General features: G+C 54.7%; 1 protein-coding gene across 2 annotated transcripts; it reads left to right on the top strand.

Annotated features, from left to right (window-relative positions):
- Nucleotides 1-15,365: 15,365 nt before the first annotated feature.
- On the top strand, nucleotides 15,366-23,026 carry NEUROD2 (neuronal differentiation 2). 2 transcript variants are annotated; one of them, XM_048830362.2, is made up of 3 exons: nucleotides 15,366-16,259; nucleotides 17,571-17,847; nucleotides 19,742-23,026. In XM_048830362.2, the coding sequence occupies exon 3, from the start codon at nucleotides 19,747-19,749 to the stop codon at nucleotides 20,815-20,817; it is 1,071 nt and encodes a 356-aa protein (XP_048686319.1). In that variant the 5' UTR covers nucleotides 15,366-16,259; nucleotides 17,571-17,847; nucleotides 19,742-19,746; the 3' UTR covers nucleotides 20,818-23,026. The 2 variants fall into 2 exon arrangements, with proteins under 2 accessions (XP_048686319.1, XP_048686320.1); XM_048830363.2 differs by having other exon boundaries at nucleotides 15,366-16,756.
- Nucleotides 23,027-23,204: the final 178 nt, after the last annotated feature.

Below are 23,204 nucleotides of genomic sequence, written 5' to 3'. Positions count from 1 at the left end.
CAGTCCAGGACTCCCTCCACTGGGCCACATTCTTCTTCTCTTTCTACCTCCTGAGGAAGTGTGATCTATCGGTTAGAGCAAGGACCTGGGTGTCAGGGCTCCTGGGTCCTATTCTTGGCTCTGTGAAGCAGTGGTATCTAGTGGTCAGAGAAAACAGGGCTCCTGGGTCCTTCCGCGCTCTGCCACAGACTCCCTGTGTGACTGCAGCTCTGTGCCTCAGTTTCCCCATCTACAGAATGGGGGGTGATGATACCAAGCCCCCCCCAACCCCCCCCCCGACGGGTCTGAAAGGCTCCATTAATTAACACCTGAAAATCTCATCAAGACCCTGGGATGAATTTGCGAGAGGCCTGCTTAAAAACCAGCTGTTAGCGCAAGCAGTGGGGGTCAGGAGCCAAGAGCGCCAGACTCTCTGGCACGTTGCCCCCTTGGTTACTGGGTCTCTGCCCACACCAGCGATGCCCGGCGCTTTGCCAGCACACGAGGGCAAAGGGCAGGAATGCCAGTGCCGCTGTGGCCTCTCCCTCCCTGCCACACCACCGAACTCGGCCAGCCAAGCTACGCCGGGTTGGGATTGCGCAGGGGAAGGGCCAGGGAACTGGAGCAGCCCCCCCCCCCCGCCCCCCTCCCCCCAGCCAAGGGAGAGCTGCCAGCTCCCACCAGCCTTGAGATCTGGGCTTCTCACAGCCATGGAGGCCCTCAAAGCCCCCCCTTTTACAGGGATAGGTCACCTACCCTCCCGCCTCTGTCCCTCCATCTCTGTCCCTTTGCCTTTTCCTTCCTTTCCACCAGCTCTCTTGCGCCATGACGACCCATCTCCTTGACTCTTTCTCCCCAGCCCAGACACCTCTGCTCTCTTAACCTCCATCCCCCTCTCTTCCCACCCCCCCGCCTGGGTTGGTATAAGACCTGCCCCAGTAAGTTTCTCTCTAGACAAAGTTGGGCCCACACTCGATTGTCTGGGGAGGAGGGGACATGAAACACGCCTGGAGTTAGCTGAGAGGAAGGCGGGATTGTTCCATCCCAGCACCCTGGACTTTTCACCTATCCCTCCCCCCTTGAAACCCAGCGCCAAACAAATAAACAAACAAAAAAAACCCCAAACGGCGTTGCTGTCCCTTTAAGATGCTACCAAAGAGCGCGGCTGTCCCGGATCAGCCGGAGCGCCTATTAAAATTTTATGCGAAGTGTAAATGGGCCAGGTCTCCAGCTTCCTCGCTCCCATCGAATGATTTATTACTCGCAAATACCACAGAACTAATTAGTATAGTAATTAATTAATACGAATTTGCATATTTGCATGTGCAATTAGTGCAGTGGAGTGATTACTCTGAAAATGAGAAGTTGGGCTTGTCAGATGTTAGTGTGAACTGGACTGGAAAGCCTCATGCCGATGAACTTTAGCAGCATTACAATCCCGGCTAGGAAGCCAGGCGGGTGGGTGTGCGAGCGCACAATCACTGGGGGGGTGCTGGGGGGTTTACACCAGGCTTGGGGTGCAAACACAACTTGCTGCACACTCATGCCGCGTGCACGAGATTAAAGCCTCCTGTGTAACAGAGCCCCCCCCTTCCCTCACCGCTCCCCCCTCAAACATCCCTTTTATTCATCTATTTCTTCCGATGGCACCCGTCCAAGTTTGCTGGAATCAAAGCTTATTGTTATGCATTATGTTTCCCTTTTGTAGCTAAGCTGTGTGTAATGGGATGGTACAAGCTGCTTCCTAACCAAGGCCTTGCATTAAGAGCAGGGCCACCTTAAAGGTGTAGCAACCCTTTTCCTTGCACTGCCGGGATCGGGAGGGGGGCTGAACCCCCAACACCCCCGCACCGTTCTGCAGCCGTTCCCGATGAAAGCCTGTGAAGCCGGGGGGGGGGGTTAATTTCGAGCCAGACTCGCCCGTCTTGGCGTTACCAGCGTTGCCAGTTTTTAACCCGCCTGTCTTGCCGGCGGCAGGGGTGACCGGGACGCCGGGGGCCTTCGTGGGGAGGGGAGCGCGAGATAAGACTTGGAGAATGGTAGCACTGGAAGGGACCTCGAGAAGCCGTGGGGTGCTGGTTTCTCACTGGTTTCCATTCCCTCCCTTTCACCAGCAGCCCTAGCCCCCGCTCTGGATGCCACCACCCCCCCCCATCGCCCTATTGGGCGGATTCCCAAAGCCAAGCTCCCACCTCCCCCTTTGCAAATGTCCCCTTGTCTTTGCCATGGCCCGAGCCACATCCCCAGGCTCTTGCCAGGCAACCTCACCGTGGTGACTGTTCTAACCATGGGCCATCTCCATGGCAACTCCCCTCACCATGCACCATCACCATGGTAACTGGCCGTGCCACACACCCTTGCCATGGCAACTGTCCTCACCAGCACTGTCGCCATGGTGACGGTTCTCGCCACGCCCCCCTCAAACGGTGGGGTTTTGAAAAGCCAGATCAGAAGCTGGTGGCCTGGGCGTCTCGCTGTTGGGCACCAGCCTTTCAGCTGCTGGGATTGCACAGTACACGCACCGTCCTATGGGGCAATGGCCCAGGGGTGCCTGGGGTCCCAGCAACAAAGCAGCCATGGTGATCCCCCAAACTCCTTCCAGCTGTGCTGCTGGCATGCGGGGTGTATATGGGGTGGTGGACTCAGGCTCGGGGGGGGAACACAGGCTGCCAGGGGGATGGATGGAGGGCCGGGCCTAGAAATTTAGTGCATGAGACCATATAGGGGATAAAGCAACATCTTCCCCATGCATTTGTCACACAGGGTGGGAAGGGGGGTGATGGTGGGGGCCCTTCTGCGCAGCATGCCTGCGGCAGGGTATAAATACTGGCAAAATTGGAGCCAGACCCCCTCATTCCGCTGCCCCTGAAATTTGGGAGTGCTGGTCCTGGTCTGGACCCACAAACAACGGTCTGTAGCATGCATGCCACATCCCGGCTCCTCCCTTCTCCCTGGCCTCTGAATTGGGATCCCCTGGGGGCCGAAGGGGGGGTTGGCATTCTGCCCCCCACCCCGAAGTCTGAATTAAGGCGTGCTGTGATGCAGTACATTTCCATAGGCTTCAAAGATAGCAGGAGCGTTTCCTGTCTGCTCCAAATGCCATGGCAGCCGGCCAGTTCTGTAATATTCCATGCGCCGCCCCACGGGTTCGGAGCGACCCCGGCAGCGACCGGGAGGCGAGGGATAGAATTTGTGTGTCCCGCTATGAAGCGGCACGTGGGGAGGGGAAAGGCAGGTGGGGGGCACTTTCCCAGGGACGAGGCGCCGGCCGGGGTCCCGCATGCGGGCATGGAGAGCGGGTCCCAGCTCCTGCCCCGTGGTTCTGCCACCCTGGCAGCGCTGGGCCCATGATCGCTCACACGCCGTTCTCGGAAATGGGACTAAGCTGGCACCATCTGCGGGACGGAGCGGGGAGGGGAGTGGGCCTTCGCACGTCTTCCGGCTCCCCGCAGACCAGCTGTGCCTGGTGCCAGAAGCGCTCTCGTTAATCCATGACATACTGTGGGTGTGCGGGAGCCAACGGCGCATTTGGGCTTCAACCTGGATCGTTTCCATCCCGTCCGGCTGGCGGCCGACTCCGGGAGGAGCGTACTGGCTTTGCGGCTGTGGGGGGGAAAGCCCTGGGGCTGGCTGGGAAACGCCCTTGAAATCAGCTCCAAGGGGAAGCAATGTGGGGGCGAAGCGGGGGATGTGTCTACCCTGGCAACCTTCTGGTGCCCAGCTCCCTGGCAGCCACAAGAGGGGCTGTGAGCATCGGGGGCGCCTCGAGGAGGGGAACTGGCTCTCCCGGCGCTATAGGCCAGGGTCACTTTAAGTGTGTCCCCCTGGCCCCGCTCCTGGCCGCCTTCCCAATGGCCCCAGATCAGCACAGTCCCTGGCCTGATTCACATGCTGCCTTCCCTCCCAGCCCTGCCTCCTGCAGCCCTCCTCACCCCACCTAGGGCGACCAGACAGCAAGTGTGAGAAATCGGGAGAGGGGGTGGCGGGTAATAGGAGCCCAAAGAAGAAAAAGACCCAAAAGTTGGGACTGTCCCTATAAAATGGGGACGTCTGGTCACCCTAACCCCGCCCCTTCGTCAAGGAAACGTCACCACCTGCCGCTTGGGATGCTGCGCAGAAGGGCCCCCACCATCACCCCCCTTCCCACCCTGTGTGACAAATGCATGGGGAAGATGTTGCTTTATCCCCTATATGATCTCATGCACTAAATTTCCAGGCCCGGCCTATAGCGTGCACAGGTGCAGGGGCTGAGAATGGAGACAGGGCAGGGCTGTGATGAATAGAAAGGGGGATACTTTATAAAGGCAGCTGGACACAGACAGCCGCACCCTGTGGTTCTCCTTAGCTCCCAGCCTGCCCTGCTCACCACACGGGCTCTGAGCATAGGCTGGAGCTAATTTGCACCAGGATCCCTTTCTGCTGCCATTTCCACTCCTTCTCTCCAAGAGATCTTTTCTCTCCCTCCCCCACTGCACTTCCTCCCTCCCCTCCTCCGATTCCACTGGGCAACCATGGGCATTATTACAGCTGGCACCACCAGGTGGTGCTGTTGCACACCGTTCCTTTTCTTAGCGTGCAAGCAAGTTTAGACACTTGGGAAGACATGCCGCTGTCAGTTCTGGGTTGAGCAAGATTGTGTGCAGGGGCGGCTTCGTGAGCCCTCCGAGCAGCAGGGGAGTTTGCACTGTGGCTATGGTGAGGGCCAATTCTGGGGGCAGAGTTGCTCCCGTTGAGCTGAGATCCCTGGGAGTACGGATTGCCTGCATGCTGGATACCATCTCCGTTCATACACTCACCAATCCTGGACTGACAAAACCCTGGTTCCACCACACTGATTTAGCCTCCACTGGGAAGCCAACTTGCAAGGCCCGGGACAGCTGTTACTCCTGGGCATAGGGGCAAGGATGGTGTCAGGAATGGGATACCAGTATCAGCAGAAGAGGTGACAATATTGTTCCTATTACAACAGTGGCTGGTATTTCACTTTAAGAGGATCAGGATTTTTTTCTTGCCATCCATTCATGTTCTTTCATTCATGGTCTCTCTCACTGTCTCCTGCTCTCCCCACCCCAAACAGTGAACACCTTCTCCCTCTCAACCCAGGGGGCCCCCTCCCCAAACCCAGGGGGCCAGCCCCTGCCCAAGATTGCCAGACCCAGAGACCTGCTTTATCCCAGACTTGAAAATTACACAACTCACCCTGGGACTTGTAAACAATTTTTAAAGACACAGCCAGCATTAATTATGCAGATAACGACTTGGGAATTGTCCAGTTACAAACGTAACCGCTGTCAGAATGGAGTGGGCAGGGAATAACGCGCCTCACGGCTGGAGATACACATCTCACAGCTTATCTAACACAGCACCAGGTGAGGTTGCTTCTGGTCACAGCGCTGCCTAAGGTGACGTAGGCACGAGGCCGGGAGATCTGGCTTCGATTCCCAGCTCCACAAGAGGCTCTGTGTGTGACCTCGGACGAGTCACTTCTTCACTCTGGGCCCTGATTTCCCCCTCTGTAAAATAGGGATAACAATACTTGCCCACCTCCTGAGGATGCTCAGGTGGTACCTGATGGGGTGAATATAGGTACTCTAAAAAGATCTTTGCAATAGGTTCCGTTCAAACTATACCGTCAGTGTCATGGGAGAGCACTAGATTTATAACACAGGAGCACTTTAGACCAAACCCGAACTTGACTTTGTTTGTACGCTTTTTTGGGGGGTGGGACCATCTCATTGTTCTGTATTTGTAAGGTGGTGGGCACGGGGCAGGGGGGGCTCCTAGGTGCTGCAGTAATACATATAATAAATACTAATAATTAACCACAGTCTTGATGAGGGACCAGCAGCCTATTGTGCATGGTGCTGTACAAACTCTCAAGCCATCCATTGCTCCAGACAGTTTGCAATTGAGGCTAATGCTATTAACCATGTCAGGCAAGCAAAGGAAGGCACAAACTTTGGGCGGGGTTGCTAGACTTGCCTTCATTTACCAAGGAGGGAAGCAATTAGCAGAACTCATTAATTTTTTTAAATGCCTCTTTTCACTGAATAGATCCCTGGCCACAGAGTGTAGAGGGAAGGGCTGCACAGGTATCACTAGAAAAATTCTTCCAAATGAAGCACGGCCCTAGCCTGAATCACTGGGGTTTGAGATTGGCTGTGAGTGTTAAATACAAGGGAAACAGACTGCTCGTGATCAGCAGGGGCATGATAATGAAAGGTCCAGGAGCTGGCAAAATGTAGGCCTGGTCTCACAGTACAACAGCCAGGGACAGTGGATGGCATGGCAACGTGGCCCATTTAAAACAGATGAGATGCTTTTTCATGCCCTGTGCAATCAGCCAGCGGAACTCACTGCCACACGTTGAGTCCAGGAGCTTAGTGGGATTAGGGGGAAGGGGAAAATCAGGCATTTATATGGAGAACAGGACTAGGCGGAGCTGTAATAAGTAAGAGTTAAAAATAGCCGAAAGCTTTGGAAGCATTACAAACCCACATGCTTCAGGGCATAGACCAACCTCTAACTGACAGGGGTCAGGAGGAAACGTCCCCTAGGGGCAGGTCACCCCAATTACTGCTGGGGTTCTTGCACCTTGCCATTGCTGGCCACTGTGTGCCACAGGTTACGGGGCTAGATGAGCTATTGGTCTGATTCACTACAGCAATTACTAGGTTCCTCTGGTCCAGGGGATTGTAGGAAAGGGCCACCAGCCAGGGGAGTTGAAATGCCCCAATGCGTGATCTTGGGGAAGGGAGCTGACCTCCCTGCCTCAGTTAAACTGGCCTGGAAACCGGGCACAGAGAAAGCAGGATTTTCAGGAGGACGACGGTGCTGAAGCCGAGATGTGATCAGATGCAACAGGAAACCTACTGAGGCCTTGGATCCTGTTTTAAGTCTGTGGTGGGACCCTTCTGTGTGTTGTCTGCTTCCTGTGGGGCTACCAGTGCCCAGGGACCAGTCACACACACAGCCTTTGTGTGGTGTCTATTGGTTGGGGGGGGGGGGAAGAGAGGAGGGACAGTGTGATCCAGCAGCTAGGGCATTAACTGGGCAGTCAGGACTCCTGAGTTCTACCCTTGGCTCTGACACTGACCTGCTATGTTGCGTCCCCTCTCTGTGCCTCAGTTCCTCTATGATCAGCCCTCTCCAAAGCGCTTTCATGCCATGAGCTGTCCCGGTGCTCAGCCGGAGGAGTGAATTTCATGCACATTCTCAGACCATAGAGGGAGCTCTAGGGAATGAAATGGGAGTGGAGGAGGCAGTTGGTGGGAGCCTGGGGGGTTTGGGGACTTCGCTTGACTGAAGAATCAAGGCTCCTAGAATTTCATTGATGGAGCAGCTGTTTGCCATGGTGCTGCTCATCCACTTCCTGTTAGATCCCAGCAGGGTCCACTAGGTGGCGCAGTACCATGGCCCCTATAAGAAGTGGCTTCTGGGATCTCATGGCCGTAGCGAAGACCGAGCTCTTTGGGGCAGGGATGGTCTCTCATCCTGCGTTTTGTACAGCACCTAGCGCAGTGGGGTCCTAATGGGGGGTGCTACGGTAATACAGAAGGGCAGGCAGCCTCCACTAGTTCTCCCACACACAGCGAGCAGGTCCTGCGCATTCAGGCTGCATGGGATTTTGTTTTGTAGTTAAAGAAAGCAAAGAAAGAACGAATATAAAGTATCCCAGAGAGCAAACGTAGGGGGAGCGACTGGCTCTTTGACTTGACTCCCAGCAGGGCCCCTCTCACAGGTAGGGAGGGAGAGCTCACCTATTTAAAAGTGCAGGAGGCACAAACCAGATCCCTAACGGCTTTCATGGATTCACGTAAACGCCTATTAGGCCAGGGGGGTTAGGGATTGCTGTCCTGCCGCCCAGAGCAGTGGATGGGGAGGGCACACGGGAGTTGGCGCCAAAGGTCTGGGTTGAGGGGCACTGCACAGCTGTGGGAGTGGGGAGCCCAGGGTCGGGGTAGCAGGGGGCTGTGGGTCACAACTGAGGGGCATCGCCCGATCCATGCCTGTTGGGACCCTGAATGTGCCCAGCTCTAATCGCCCTGCGTTGATCTCTCCCTTCCAAGAGCACTGAACCTGCTCTCCAGTTTCCTTCCCTTTCACCCCCCTCACCTGCCTTTTTTGGCAGCACGGGCCCCTCCCTTGCCCCTCACAGACAGGGGCCATATACCCCCCTTCAGCCCCCTCCTCTCCCCAGACACAGCTGCCACCCCCCAGGCGAGAGATTGAGCAGCAACAGAAGGAGTTGCCGGCCTCTAGCCGGGAACGCAGACTGGCTGCCAGCCCTGCCAGTCTCCCCGGAGGAGCCGTCTCACTGGCTGAGAACGTGCAAGCGAGTGGCCAGAGAGACAGAGCATGGGGAGCAGGTGGGAGGGGGGGGAGGGATCAGCTAAACTCTGCCTCACCCGCCCTCCCCCCTTGGCCTAGGTGAGTGCCCAGTTGGTTGCTGGGTCAGGATCAAGTCCTGGAGCTGATCTCTGGGCTTTATTGGATCCAGCCGCGCCTGAAAACAAGGAGAATTTCCTCCGGGAAGCCGGAAGACAAACAGGCCAGGCCAGCCTGGACATGCCGGCGCGGGAATGCGGCAAGGCCCGGGAGCGCGGCCCCAGCAGGAGCACAGGGTCAGCACCGCTGGGAAGCAGAGCCAGGAGCTTCTGAGCGGCACCGGCTGCAGGGAGATAGAGATCAGAGACAGCAACACAATTGATACAAAAGGAACAGGAGGACTTGTGGCACCTTAGAGACTAACCCATTTATTTGAGCATAAGCTTTCCTGAGCTACAGCTCACTTCATCGGATGCACGCTGTGGAAAGTGTAGAAGATCTTTTTATACACACAAACCATGAAAAAATGGGTGTTTACCACTACAAAAGGTTTTCTCTCCCCCCACCCCACTCTCCTGCTGGTAATAGCTTAGCTAAAGTGATCACACTCCTTACAATGTGTATGAGAATCAAGTTGGGCCATTGGAATTAGCACCACAGGAAGGGTGGAGCCGAGCGCGCCACTCGCCAGCATTGCAACCCGAGTCGGCAGAGCAAATGGGCTCGTTGCCATCTCTGCCCCTGCAGGCCTCACCTGGAGAGGGCTCCCATCGTGCGAGGCACTGTAAGGGCACCTCCCCTTTGCTGTGCCTCAGTTTCCTCAACTGTAACAGGAGGGTAATGATTAAGGAAGCATTCTGAGATCCGTGGAAAGAGCTAGGGAATACTCCCTATCCCCCTGTGCATCAGGAGAGCTCGAAGCATTTTATACAGGAGAGTGGGACCATCATCCTCATTTTACAGAGGGGGAAACTAAGGCACGCGGCAGGGACGCAACCTGCTTGAGGCCACCCAGCGGGCCAGTGGCAGAACCAGGAATAGAACCCAGCTCTCCCAAGTGCCAGTGATCTCTACACAAGGCCATACTGCCTCTTGCAACAGCAAAGTTGGGGAGGGCGGGAGAAGGGGTGGCGTTAGCTGCAGGGAGCTCTCCTAGACACAAACTCGGCCCTAGCTGAAACCTGAACCTCTTTCTCCAGTCCCACTCTACAGAACCCAGCACTTACCCCCTTGTCGATGTCTATGGATCCCATTATCCACCCCCTGCAGTGTCTCATCAGCTTCCTCACTCACATCCGCGTCTTCCCTTCCACTGCTAACGTTCCCCTCCGCTGCCCTCTCATTGTTCAAGGCCTTTCCGAAAGCCCCCGCCTCCCACTGACACTAGCTCAGAACCAGTCGCCTGACGGATTCCTATGTGGATGCTGCCTCAGTTTCCCCAGCCCTGGAAAAGGGGGGGTGAGGAGCCGTCCTTTTTCAGTCTTGCTGATTTAGATTCTAGGTTCTTCAGGGCGGGGACTGTCTCCCCCCCTCCCCATGGGTTTGTACAGCACCAAACACAACGGGGCCCCAATCTCAGCTGGGGGCCTCTGGGCACGACTCTAACACACGATAACAATCATCAATTCGTACAGCTGGGGGGAGGAAAGGGTTTTTTTTCCCCTCCCCAAGGAAAATTTCAACCACAAACAAACAAAACCGTCACGTTATTCAACAGTTTCCTATGGAAAAACATTGGGGGGGTTGGACATGGAATCCCCCCCCCCTTCTTTTTAAACCCCAAATGTTCAGTTTTCGGCAAACCAACCCAACCCATTGTGGACCCAGCACTGAAGACCTACAGCCCCCCCCAGATATTTTGCTCCAACACAAAAGCTCACCCCTCTTTGTAGATTAGCCAGGTAGGTCACTGCATGTTTGTGCAAGGCTGCTTCTCCCCTCCCAGGGGCTTAGCCCACAGGCTCCCAGCCTGGATCTCTCCTGGGAACCAGAAGCGTGGCCTGCGAATAACAAGAAAGTGCCTGCCTAGAAGCCCCCACTATGGGCCAGACACCCTCTGTACAGACACTCAGTGGGCTCTGTGGGGCATGGACTAGCTAGTCAGACCCAATGGCTGTTGCACCGCGAAGCCTTGTGGCCTAGTGGATAGAGCACTGAACTGGATTTCAGCAGGCCTGGGTTCTAGTCTGGCTCTGCCCACTGGCTGGCTGGCCTATGGCAAGTCCCTTTCCCTCTCTGTGCCTCAGTTTCCCCATCTGTAGAATGGGGATAATGATATTCCCCTCCTTAGGGAAGCCCAGTCAGATTGACTGATGAAGAATGGCGGCAGTTAGTCTATAGCCCTTCATCTTCACAGATCTCAAAACACAGGCGGGTCTGCAGCATTAGCCACCTGTTTCAGGTGGGGAAACCAAGGCACAGCACAGGGCTGTGACCCTCTGGAGGTCAGTGGCAGAGGTGGGACTAGAGCCCCAGTCTAGTGGGAGGCAGGAGCCCCGCGTTTTAGCCACTGGGCCACGCTGCCTCCAGAGAAGAAGCCCCTCCGTCCCCCAGCTTGGCTGATGGCCAGCTCCCCTTAAACTCAGCACCCGCTCTTGCTGCTCCCATCTATTTTTAAGGCCCCGCAGGTTGACGGCGCGCAGCCGTCGGGATCTTAATAGGATTCGAGCCCATTAGGAACATCTGTGTCGAGGGGAATCGGGGGAAGCGGCATTAAGAATCGGACCCTGCAGGGATCCCGGGCCCTGGTCTCGTTTATTCACCGGTGGGGGGGTGCTGGATGGATGGGGGGGAGGTTCCTCTCTCTCTCCCCCTCCTCTGCCATTTTCCCTGACAGTGGTTCCATTACACACATTATCCCATCGATCTATCTGTAGCCAGAAATATTGCCATGTGGCCATCTGGCACTGCCTGGCCTCCCCCCGCTTCGCCCCCAACTGCAGATTGCAGGGTAAGGGCTCAGCTAGGAAGAAGCAAGAAAGAGCCGTGGAGTTGGCTTCACTCGGGGGTCGGGGCAGCCCGGTGGCTCATGTTGTCCTTGCGGAGGGTCCACGGCTGGGCCTCAAGGCCTGAGGGTCACCCCTGTTCTACCCCATGGGAAGTGCATGCAGCATGGGCAGTGACAAGGTGAACCCTCCCCCCCCCCGTGCCCCACTGGCATCAGATCTCACCTGGACAGGGTGGCAAGGTGCCAGGAGGACAGAGGCAGCTCATGGGCTCCGCTGAGGCTGCCAGTAAAGGGGCCAATCGGTGCCAGTGGCCTCGTTGTGATGTGGGAGCCGGGTGGAGACCCAGCAAACTCGTGTCCTGCAGATACCTGGTGGGAGCCCAATTCCCCACACAGCTTCGCTGGGCTGGTTTGTGACCAGCTACCGAGAGCTGAACTGGCCCGAGCCAGCGAGATGGGCTGTTCAGGTCCGAGGCCAACGACAAACGCCCCCATCCAGAGGGGGGAATGGCCACAAGGGCACCAAACGGGAGCCCCGCAGTCCCTGGCTAGCCCAGCCCCGGGCTCCCTCCCCAGATCTGCAGTGCCCCTCGTCCTGATCCACAGCCCCCACTCCACCCCCCGCTATCCCAGCCCTTGGCCCTCTTCCCAGATCTGCCAGGGCCCCTCATCCAGATCCACAGCCCCCACCCCACCTCCCACTAGCCCCATCCTGTGCTCCCTGAACCAGCTCTGCCAGGGCCCCTCGTTCTGACCTGACATCCCCCTGCTTTCCTAATCCTGGGCTCCCACCTCCCACCCCACTGCCTTAAAGCAAGTTACAGCTCATCTTAAAGTCCTCAGTCATCCCCTTCCTCTCTGCACCAGGTTCTTCGGGGAACTTTCCTGGGCACGGGGCCTCAGGGTTCTTCCAACAATGAAAAAGGAAACCCAGAGGATCTCCTCCTACCCCAGGGGAATCAATTCACAGCCCTTCATAGTGTCCAGTTCCCCCCGCCTCTCCCGGCCTGCCAGCTTACCTTTCTTCCAAGCAGCTTCCCCAGCCCTTCTCTTTCTGGCCCCCCTCCAGGGTAATCACCACAGGAGCTAACTCTCCCCCCCCCCCGGCCCCCCAGCTCTCTTCAGGGCCTTCCCCTTGGCCCCTCCCGCCACACTCCTACTGCCAGGCATTTCTCCTCTGATCCCCTACCTACGCTGTCACCCCAGCCCTCATCAGGCCCAAGCTGGGTGTACCTGCCTGGTCATCTGGGGAGCAGGACCAGCCTCACTTAAAGGGGCCAGCCACCCTGTGAGGAGGGGAGGGGTGAAAGCCCTCCTCCCTGGGACAGCTGACTAACCGACCAGGTATCAGGTAGTGGGCACATGTGGGGTTTGGGAGCAGCCTGCCCTCGCTGCTTGCACATCAGCTGAGCCATCCCCGGGGCTCACCTGTGTGCCGCAGACAACAGCTGAGCCGTCCAGGACGAAGGGCCCGGTCTGCCACACGCAAAGCAACTCCCTGGCTCGGGTCACCTGAAGGCCTGAGGCGGGATCTGCAGCTGTACGGGCAGAGACCAGCTCTGGGAGCTAAAGGACCAGCAATTACCTGGCTCCTAAAACACTGGGGACAAAATGCGGCACCCTGTTCCACACAGCACAGGTCCCGTTGTATATACCTGGTGCCTTAGACTGTAAATTCTTCCTGCTGGGCACCAGCTGTTTGTTCTGGGTGCAGCACCTGGCTCATGACGGGGGCCTTTGGGTGCTACCGTAATACAAGGGAAAATGTGAATCATCCCCAGATGAGATGCGCTATGGGGCTCATGCGTCCCGCCGCTGCTTGGGCATCTGGCTAACGAGAGGCCTGCTGTCTAAAACCTGGTCTTACTTTGGGCACCTGCCTATAATCGAGGGCACACTGTGGGGTGGGGGTGCAATTCTCTGAAGGCATGCAGACCTGGACCACAGTGCCAGGGAGGAAGAATCCACCTTCCCTTCATTGGTACCCGCAAATACCGACACCCCGAGACGACTGGGAGACACAATCCAGGAGAGCACACTGACACGGTGTGGCTTTGTCCAAAGAGCACCCTTGGGTTTGAGCCCTGGGGACAAGCAGCCCCTTGTTTAGGTGTCTACGTAGCAGCTGGATTCTGCTGAACGTTTGAGTGGGAGCAGCAGGGGGAGGCGTGGAGGAATTAACCCTCTGAAAATCAGCCCCATGTGTCTGGGGGGGAAGAAGGGGGGGATTGATGCCACCTTGCACTGGCCACATCTGCATCTCAGGCCAACTGCCAGCTGCTACTCCCAGGGTGGCTTGGGGAGGGGGCCAACGAGGAAGTGGGGGAGGGGGGGAAAAGGGAGCTATCCATTAGAGAAAGTCCACAGCACAATTAAGACGCGTTTTGGTTTCCATCTCGCAGCTCTCCTTTCATCCGCTCTTCCTTTTTCATGTCTCCACTTCCTTCTCTCTTGGAGCGGCCGTGCATGCTGATGAGCCCAGGCCACTCGCAAAGCCCAGTCGCTCCTTTTCAGGTCAGTGGACTTGACTGGACTCCCGGTTTGAGCTTCTGGTGGCTTCCCCCCGAGTTTGAGGGGTTTTTAATGCCATCTCCTTAGTCCCTAAGCTGCTTCTTGGGTGGAGCTTTTTAAGTCACTTCCTCTCCCCGCCAGTCTGCTCCAGAACTGTGACTTCCTTGGTCTCTTACCTTTATAATCTATATCCGCTTTAAGGCACCTACAGTGGGCATTAAGGGGCCTGGGCATTGCTGAGAATCGGGTCTTTTGTAACTTTCAGTTGCTCTCTCAGAGTTTTATACAGCTGCCCATCACCGTAGCCTCTGGCTGCGTAACCTAACAGCAATAGCCAAGACCCCAATGGACTTGCTCCTTGTCCGTTGCCTAGTTTGGTGGCTACATTTTAGCGCCACAGAATATTTATCATTTGTTATTATTTATAGTGCAATGACGTCTATAGGCCGCAGCCAAAACTGAAGCCCCATTGTGCCGGGCACAGTCCAGATTCATACCGAGCGACAGTCCCTGCCCCAAAGAGCTTACAGTCCAAACAGACTAGATCTAGGATGGGAAGGGAAACTGAGGCACAAGGGCGTGAACCCCGCAAGGTCACTCAGTGAGTCAGCGGTGGAGCTCGAACTCAGGCCCCTGTAACTCCCATCTGTAGAAGGAAGGAGGGATATAAGGTGAGGTTGGAGAGGCAGGACTCCTGGGTTCCACTCCTGGCTCCACCACTGACACGCTACATGACCTTCAGCAAGGCATTTCCCCCATCTGTGCCTCAGTTTCCCCTTCTGAAAAATGAGGGTGGGAACACAGGGCGGCTTGCGAGGCTAAATTCACTCGTGTCGGTAACGGGGTTTGATGGGCTGGTATAGCAGTTGGTGAGGAAAAGATACAAGTTGCATGACTTTGCCCATCCTCTGGCCAGCTGGCCCTGGTATATTTGGGCTGGAGACTCAGGCTGCCCCACGGGCCTGACCTTGGCTCATGACCTCTTCTGAGCCCTCGTGGAGGAGGGGATGGAGAGACGGCCAAGGTGGGTGCGTCCGCACCGCCCCCCGTCCTAGTTTAAATGACAACGCAAGGTGCGAGGCAAAGGGAGTCGGGCCCCGACTTTCCTCCTGGCTCTTAGATGGGCGAGGTGACTCCGTAAACAAGCCTCCGCTGGCTCCATCCTCCGTGTGTGCTGCGGGCGCTCACGTGATGGGGGGCATCGGCTCCCTGCACAAGAGCTGCGCCGGAGAGGCAGCCTGCTTGAGCGAACGCTCTGGATGCTGCTGCGTCTGGTGCCCTCGCAAGCTGCCACCTCCCTCCCCTCTGCGGTGGATGCCAGTTCGTGCTCTCGGGAGACGGGTCGAGAGACACACTTTGGATCTTAATATGCTAAGACGAGGAAAATCAATTTCAATCTCCACAACGCGGGAGCAGCAGAGCAGAAGGGGAGTGAGCATTTCCCAGTCACTCGGCAACCGCGCAGTCTTGAAGGCAAAATAAATATATAAATCCACGGCCAAGGGCGAGCGGAAGACGGACGGAGGCGTGGGCTGAGGCCGGGGGCCAGGTGGCGCGGGCGAGCCCCGACCGGGGCTGTGGCGAGAAACAGGGAGTGGGGCGAAGGGGAGATCTGGGGGTTGCCTTCCCCCAGCGAAATGCATGGCACTTCTGGGTCTGCACAGCCTGGTGCAGAGATACGGGCAGTGAAGCTGTGGGATCCCCGTCGGTGAGCAGGTTTTAAGAACAAGCTGGACAAATGCCCACCAGGGACGGCTCACTTGGCCCCTTGCTGACCTCCCGTGGTCCCTTCCGGCCCCACCGAGCCCCCTCGAGGCAGGGGGTTATCTTCAAGGTGCCAATAGGCTCTCGGCTCTTTCAATGTTCACAGAGCAGGCCTCGCTTGGGCGGGTGTGCGTGCATGGGAAAACGTGTGAGCGTGTGTGAGTGACCACGTGTGAGCACGCACGCTTCTCCATGCATGGACATGCGTGTACACCTCTATGTGTGTAGGCATGTACGTGAGCACACACGTGTCCATTCACACTAGCCCCTGCATCTCTGGCCCTGGCTTTGTGACTCACACACACCTGGGATCCAGGCAGACAATGGTCCCAGCTCCTGTTTCGTAATCCCTTCTGCTGCCGAACAGCTCTCACGCCAGTTCCTGAAGGTGCGGCACCTCTTGGGACGTGTTTCACCTGAAGATCTGCCTTCTCCGGAATACAGAAGTTGGTTGATAATAAACCTTGGGCCTACGTGGGGCTGACAAGGAGCCTGGCTCACTCTCAGATCTGGGCCATAGCTGGGCCTGGACATGCCTAGGTTATTACTACTTGCTCAGCGAGAGGGTACAAAATGCCCGTCTGATCACCTGGGTGCCTCATTCGGCCAGCTGGGCGTGGGAGACATTGCGTCCTGTGGTCAGTTCCTGGGATCTCGCGTGGAAGACAGAAGCCCAGAAGGGGAGATTTGAACCATATCCCAGCAGACATTTGTCGAAGCAGAAGGGGAGGTAAAACCACACAATCAGCTTTGTTCAGCTTCACCTGCTTTCCCACCCAGGCTTTGTCCAGGGAAAGGCCTACACAGGGGCCTGCGACAGGCCAGGCTAACCATACCTCGGCTCCAAGGTGGCGTCCGAATCGGCCAGCTCTGCCTCCCTCAGGAGAGTTCAGCCTCTATCGATAACCCGGAGCTGCTGCTGAATTGGTCACTCTAGTTTAAAGAGAGGGAGAAAAGGGAGCGGACACCTGGGGACCTTTGATGAGTGGCTGTTTCTCAGCTGAGAAGGAGGCGGGTGTGTTGAGAAAGGCGGTAATGACGCCCCATTATGCTGTATGGGGGCTCGCCATTACCCTGTTATTACCCACTGCAAGTTTGCAAACACGACAGCAGCGAGCATCCTAGCTGGCAAGCCCGGCCCTGTGATTATGCCTCACAAAGTCGGGGGCTTGTTCCTAGCCGGGGTCAAATCTGGGAGCGGCTTGATTTTTATCCTTCTCTTTACAGGTAGAGCCAAAAAATAGAACCACGCTCCTGGATTGTTAATTCAGCCGTGTGTGTGTTGGGGGGGGGGCAGAGAAAGACAGAGGAAGGGGTGTGTGTGAGAGAGAGGGGGTGTGTGTGTAACAGGGGAAGGTGTGTGTGTGTGTGTGAGAGAGAGAGAGAGAGAGAGAGAGGTGTGAAATATAGGAAGGGGTGTGTGTGACAGAGGGTGTGTGTGTGTGAGAGAGAGAATGGGGGCAGTCTTTGTGCACAATATTGGCAAATGCCCAGACATTTACCTACCCTCTAACCTGCTTAGTGTGTATGTGGGGGGGGGGGGGGAAGCTAATCAATAACACAGCCTCTCCCCAGATACAATTCCACCTTGTGTGGGGATTGGATACAGCAGAAAGGAGTGTCCTCTGCTAGAAACCTTCCCTGGCACCTGGCTCTGGGGTCCTCCTCGGGGGGTGGGGGTGACATAAATTTGGGAGCCTCCCCCGTGCCGCCCCCCCCGCTACCGCCTGGGCTCTTTCCCCTGGTTCGCTGGTGGCAGATCTGAGGAGGGAGCGGGGCTTGTCATTTTTTTGCAGCCTGCAAACCGCCCGGGCTAGATCTGGGTCCCTCGGTGCAGCCCCCTAGCCCCCCCAACATCCCCCCTGCCTCCCCGCGACAGGAGCCTGCCCCCCACATTCCAGGGGGGCGTTGCTCCGGCTCGCTCCCTACACCCCATTGTTCAGCCCCCGCGCTGCTTCCTTGCCCGTGGTCCCATTTTGCAGCGTGTGGGCAGATCTGTAGATTTGGAAAAAAAATTTTTTTTTTTTCTTTTGGACTACAGAGTGACAGATGGCGATTCCTCCTTCCCCAGAGAGAAAAATCTCCCTGAATGCAGGCGCATGTCAATCATTGGCTCTCATGTGATCGCTCCGGCCGATGACGTGCCAACCATATGGCATGAGCATCAGAGCCGGTACCCCCTTTGCTTGGTCGAGATGCCACTCTCGCCTCCTTTTGGATAGCGCACTGAAGAAAGCTGAGCACCTTAAGGAGCAGTGCCCGAGTCCCAGAAGATGCTGGGGACAAGGAAATAAGAATCCCCCCCGTTAGCTTTGAAGGTAAGTTATGTAAGAAGTGCAGGGGGGGTGCGGGGCTGGAAACTTGAATGGATAAAAAGCAACTTCCAGGGGCTTGTGGGGGGGGGTTCTCCCCCCCCCCCCCCCAGAACTGGGTTTATTTATTTATTTTTAAGATCCGATCTGCTTTTTGGTTGAGGGGGGCGGGGAGCCTCATTGAAATGCCCCCGATTTAAGAGGGCATCGCTCTACAAAAATGAAAATACACCCAATAAACTATCTTCCATCTGTTGTCCCACCCGGGAACCAGACAGCTCTGTGTATCTGCACACATCGGGTAGGAACAAAGATGAAGCTGGAGATTTTTTTTCATTTTTTGACGGAGGCGAGGTGTCTTCAAAACCAGAAGGCTCCGGCTTTAATTTTTTGCTGGTTAAAAAAATAAAATAAAAAATCGCACACAGACTCACACACACACACACAGACACACACGCACACACACACGCAGAGACACACAAATTGACATGAGATCGCTCCCTTCAGCCGCCTGGCTGGAGCGAAAGATTCTGGCGGCGAGATAAACCTTGCAAAGCAGAGGGAATTTGCTAGTTACAGCTCGCGGGAAACACACTCCCGCTGCAAACTCTGTAATTTTAGCAAGACACTCCCGTGTCTGGGAGCAGGGCTGGCCTCGAAGGGGCATTTTTATTCTTCAGTTGGATTTTTTAATGCCTCTATTTTTAAAAAATCGTTAACTGCGCTGGTTTGGTTTTAGTAGCCGCCTCTGAGGGGTTGATCTGGAGCCGCAGCTGGGGTGTGAATTATGTCTCGCCCCATACAGGGGGCTTGATCGAACCCGCAAAAACGGGGCGTGGGCAGGGGACAGTGATCGGATGCAAAGTTGGACAGCTGGGCCGGGGTCGGGGGGGGGGGGTGCCGGGGGTCGGATCGGGCCGGTCTGGGGAGAAGGGAGGGAGGTCAGAGTTATTCATAATAATGGGAATGACCTGATCCCTGTTTCAAGACGGGCGAAGGATGGGGGGACACGGGTCTGTTCTGACCCACACGGAAGGAAAAGTTGAAGAGTGTTCGCAGTGTCTTGGCCCGCAATGAATGGAGCAGAAATTGACACCCAGGGGGAGGAAGTATCAGCCGGGAAGGTGGGGCGGGGGAGAGAGACGCGAATGGGGTGAAATTGGTTTCCTAGCATTTAAATCCCAGCCCTGAGCCAAACGGGACGGAATAAAGACGGCGGGAAATAAAAATAAAAAGTAATTTAATTTTTTTTTAAATAACCGGGAGTTCAGAATGAATTGTGAACCCAAATCGATCAGCCAAACGAGACGCCCTTTCCCGGGATCCGTCGCAAGGCGATGGGGAAGCCAGTTAATTGTAATCACACTTCGAAACGATTGGATCGTTTTGACAAGGGATCTGGAGCGGTATCTCAGTCCTTCCGATGGCAATTTCTCCACCCTCCCAGCACACGCTGGGTTTCCATCTCTCTGTGTGTGTTCCGCGTGGGGAGGGTTTCTCACCAGCTGACTGCAGGGCGGAAAGTCAAGGGCAGAATGGCCATCAAACGAACATCCCTCCCCGCCCCCCTGCTTCGTCTCCATGGCCAACTGCACCCCTCTGCCCTCCGGTTCGGCGCCTGGGGAAGCACCAATGCAAATCGCGTCCTGTCCCCACTCTCCACCGGCAAAAAAAAAAAATCGAATCGCTGGCCAATCACCCCCCCTCCCCTCCACGGGTCAGGGGCTGAGATGCTGCTGAGCCCCCGCTTCATGCAGCCGAGCCAGGGGTCAGGGGACGGAATCGCCGCCGGGGCGGGACGCAGCCGAGACAATGAGCTGGGGGCGGGGGGGGGGGGCGGGTTGGGAAGGAGCCTGGCTAAAATGTTTCCTCTCCCTCCTCCCCCGTTTCCCCGCTCCAGCCATCATGTTGACGAGGCTGTTCAGCGAGCCCAGCCTGCTCCCCGACGTGCAGAAATTCCCCAGCTGGGCGGAGGAGTGCGAGGAGGATGAGCGGAGCGACAAGGAGGAGCGGAAAGGGAAAAGCTGCCCGCTGCAGGAGGAGCAGAGGGAAGGCTCCTTGGGCGAAAACAAAGAGGAAGGGGACCTAGGCGGGGACGAGGAGGAGGAGGAGGAGGAGGAGGAGGAAGGCGCGGAGGAGGCCGAAGGGGACCGGCCCAAGAAGCGCGGCCCGAAGAAGAGGAAGATGACCAAGGCCCGGCTGGAGCGCTCCAAGCTGCGGCGCCAGAAGGCCAACGCGCGGGAGCGGAACCGCATGCACGACCTGAACGCGGCGCTGGACAACCTGCGCAAGGTGGTGCCCTGCTACTCCAAGACCCAGAAACTCTCCAAAATCGAGACGCTGCGGCTGGCCAAGAACTACATCTGGGCGCTCTCCGAGATCCTGCGCTCGGGCAAGCGGCCCGACCTGGTCAGCTACGTGCAGACTCTCTGCAAGGGCTTGTCCCAGCCCACCACCAACCTGGTGGCCGGCTGCCTCCAGCTCAACTCCCGGAACTTCCTCACGGAGCAAGGCCAGGAGGCCGCCAGGTACCACGGCCCCAATTCTTCCTTTGCCCTGCACCCTTACACCTACCAGTGCCCCCGGCTCTCCGGCACCCACTGCCAGTCCAGCACCATGGCCAGCTCCCACGCCCTGCGGACACACGCCTACTGCGCCACCTACGAGAGCCTCTATGGGAACGCCTCCCCAGACTACAATAGCTCGGAGTACGACGCCCCCCTCAGCCCCCCCCTGTGCATTAATGGCAACTTTTCCCTCAAGCAAGACTCTTCCCCGGACCACGAGAAAAACTACCACTATTCTATGCATTACTCTGCCCTGCCAAGCTCCCGGCCGGCCGGCCACAACCTGGTGTTTGGCTCCTCTGGGGTGCGCGGGGGGGTGCACTCCGAGAACATCCTGCCTTATGACATGCACCTGCACCATGACAGAGGCCCGATGTACGAAGAGCTCAATGCGTTTTTCCATAATTAACCCCCTTGTGACCACTGGAAATCCACCCCCCCCGACTGCACATAGCAACCCCGCCCCCCCCCCAGAAACCCACTTCCATTCTGCTCTAGGTTTTAAATGTCTCCTCCGCCCCAAAACTGTGAACGTACAATTGTTAGGTGTCTCCCTGTAACACACACACACAGAAAGCTAGAATTTGCTCAACTCACGGCTGTATGTGAACTAGTATCCCCCTTTACTTGTCCCCCAAGGATAGCAGACCAGGACAGAGTATACACGGACAAGAAAATTTACTTTGGTGCAATATATATATATATAGAAAATGTACAAATATTATTGTTACAAAAGCTAGCCTTCGGGTTTGCAGTCGGTTGGAACAAGTGTCCATTCTGGCCACATGGAAAGAGAGTTTTAGGGAGAAAAAATTGGAAAATTAGAAAGCCCGTACCACTATTTTAAAAAAAATCATAATGTGGACAGTAAAAAAAGGGGGGAGGAATGGAGAAATAAAGCAATTTTCCCTCCCCTCAAAAGTAAAGTATATTGTTTGGCAACACATCAAAGTAAATTTTAAACAATGCCAGCTCGTTGGGTTTTTTTTTTTAAATTTTATTTATCAGGATGCTTGTAGAAGGGGTTATCTCAGACCAGGGGAATTCTATATTCTTTCCGAGGATTAAATAAAAGATCCCATGGAAGTGTAATGAAGAAACACATAATGTTTGCCTCTTCAAATCAGCATTTCGATGCAGTAAGAACTTTTAGAAGCAATAAAGAGGCAAACAGAAGATAAATATATATATCTATATATATCTATGCAAGTAGGCTCTGAACTAGAAAAGTAAAACACAAAAGAATTCATATGGAATATTAGACCATGGACCAAGCAACGTGTTGAGGTTAATAAAGGTGCACTTTTTGATTTGAAGGGAACTGAATGTTTGCCTTCCCTTCATTGTTAACAATCAGTGACTTCAGCTTTTTTGAACACCCTCGTACCACAAGTGACATGCTTTCCAAATTGTGCGTCATGATGTTTTTTACCTGTTTTAAAAACTTAAAAAAAAAAAAAAAAAAAAGAGGGAAAAACAAACAAGATTTCTATGAAAGGGCAAAAATTTTTCGTTATGCGTGGGTGGGAGCAAAAAACAATGCAAATATGCAAATGATAAAGGTGGTGTGAAGAGAGCATTCACTATGCTATATATTTTAGTTGGCTATTTTTCCTACGACGAGAACTCTTTACTTTAGTTCTTTATGTGATGCATTTTTAGGGGAGGGAGGGAAAAATTTGTGTAACGAATACATCCGTGTAAACCCATGATACCAAGAGCCCGACTGATACATCCCGGTATATTTCTTGGTGCATTGCTCTAATTTGTTTCATTATTATTTATTCCAATTGTCACGCATTCTTTCAACCAGGAGACACTGTTAAAATATTTCTAACCCTGCCTACATCACCTTTAAACACACCAGCATTTTTAAATAAAAGGGAGGAAGAGAATTTCTGATAAATGTTTAAAAAAAGTTTTACAAAAAACAAACAAACAAACTTGTAGCCAAGGTGAAAATGTCTGTCGGACACCAGAAGTGTTTTTTTGTGTTTCTGTTCCGTTTAATTAAGATGAATAAATATTTATGTCAAATGAAATGCAACAGAAAACCAGTTTCTTACAGTGATGTAATTTTTTAAAAAGCAGTCCTCTTTTGCTACAATCATTTACACAACGTCTCTTGCTTTTACAGACGTCCCAAAGTTATTCGACATTTTAGACAGCATCGTAAGGCAGATTCTGAAGGGTTAGGAATGGCATCCTATTCTGTATTTTCCCTTAAATCTCTCTGGTACTACTTTTTAAAAAGTGAAACCAAGAATGTGACGGTGTAAGCAAACCAACCAGAGATTCCGAGAAACTTACCAGACGGGGCGGGGGGGGCGGGGGGGGGGGAGGGCTGCTTACAAGCTAGAGAAGTTAAAAAAGTAAATAAATAAACTGCATGCATCAGTATAAAAAAAAAGTAAAATACTTTTTCCAGAATCTAAACTCGTATTCAATTGGATGTTTTAAGTATTACTCACAGTGGAAATTTCCACCAGAGCTGATATCTTCTGTGAAATGCACCAGTATACTCATTTGACGTTAAGAGCAGCAGTCAGTTGTGATTTGATTCAAAAGTGTAATTAACAAGCGTCCTAAGACGACAATTAATAAATATTAAATGTTGACTCTGTCATGTTTACTAGTTTACTTGAAATACTCATGCTAAATATATATACACGAGACCCCATTCTTTCAGCCAGAGCACTCTCTGAGTACTTTTTTGGAGTGAGGGGCAAAGGAGATCTCAGAACTACTCCACTCCCAGAAGCTTAACTTGTCTTCAAGGCAGCTGTCGATTGGCAA

Source organism: Caretta caretta, chromosome 27 (genome assembly GCF_965140235.1).
Source record: "Caretta caretta isolate rCarCar2 chromosome 27, rCarCar1.hap1, whole genome shotgun sequence".
Taxonomy (NCBI): Eukaryota; Metazoa; Chordata; order Testudines; family Cheloniidae; genus Caretta; species Caretta caretta.
Note: the sequence above shows the minus strand (reverse complement) of the source record. Positions and strands in the feature narration are given on the sequence as shown.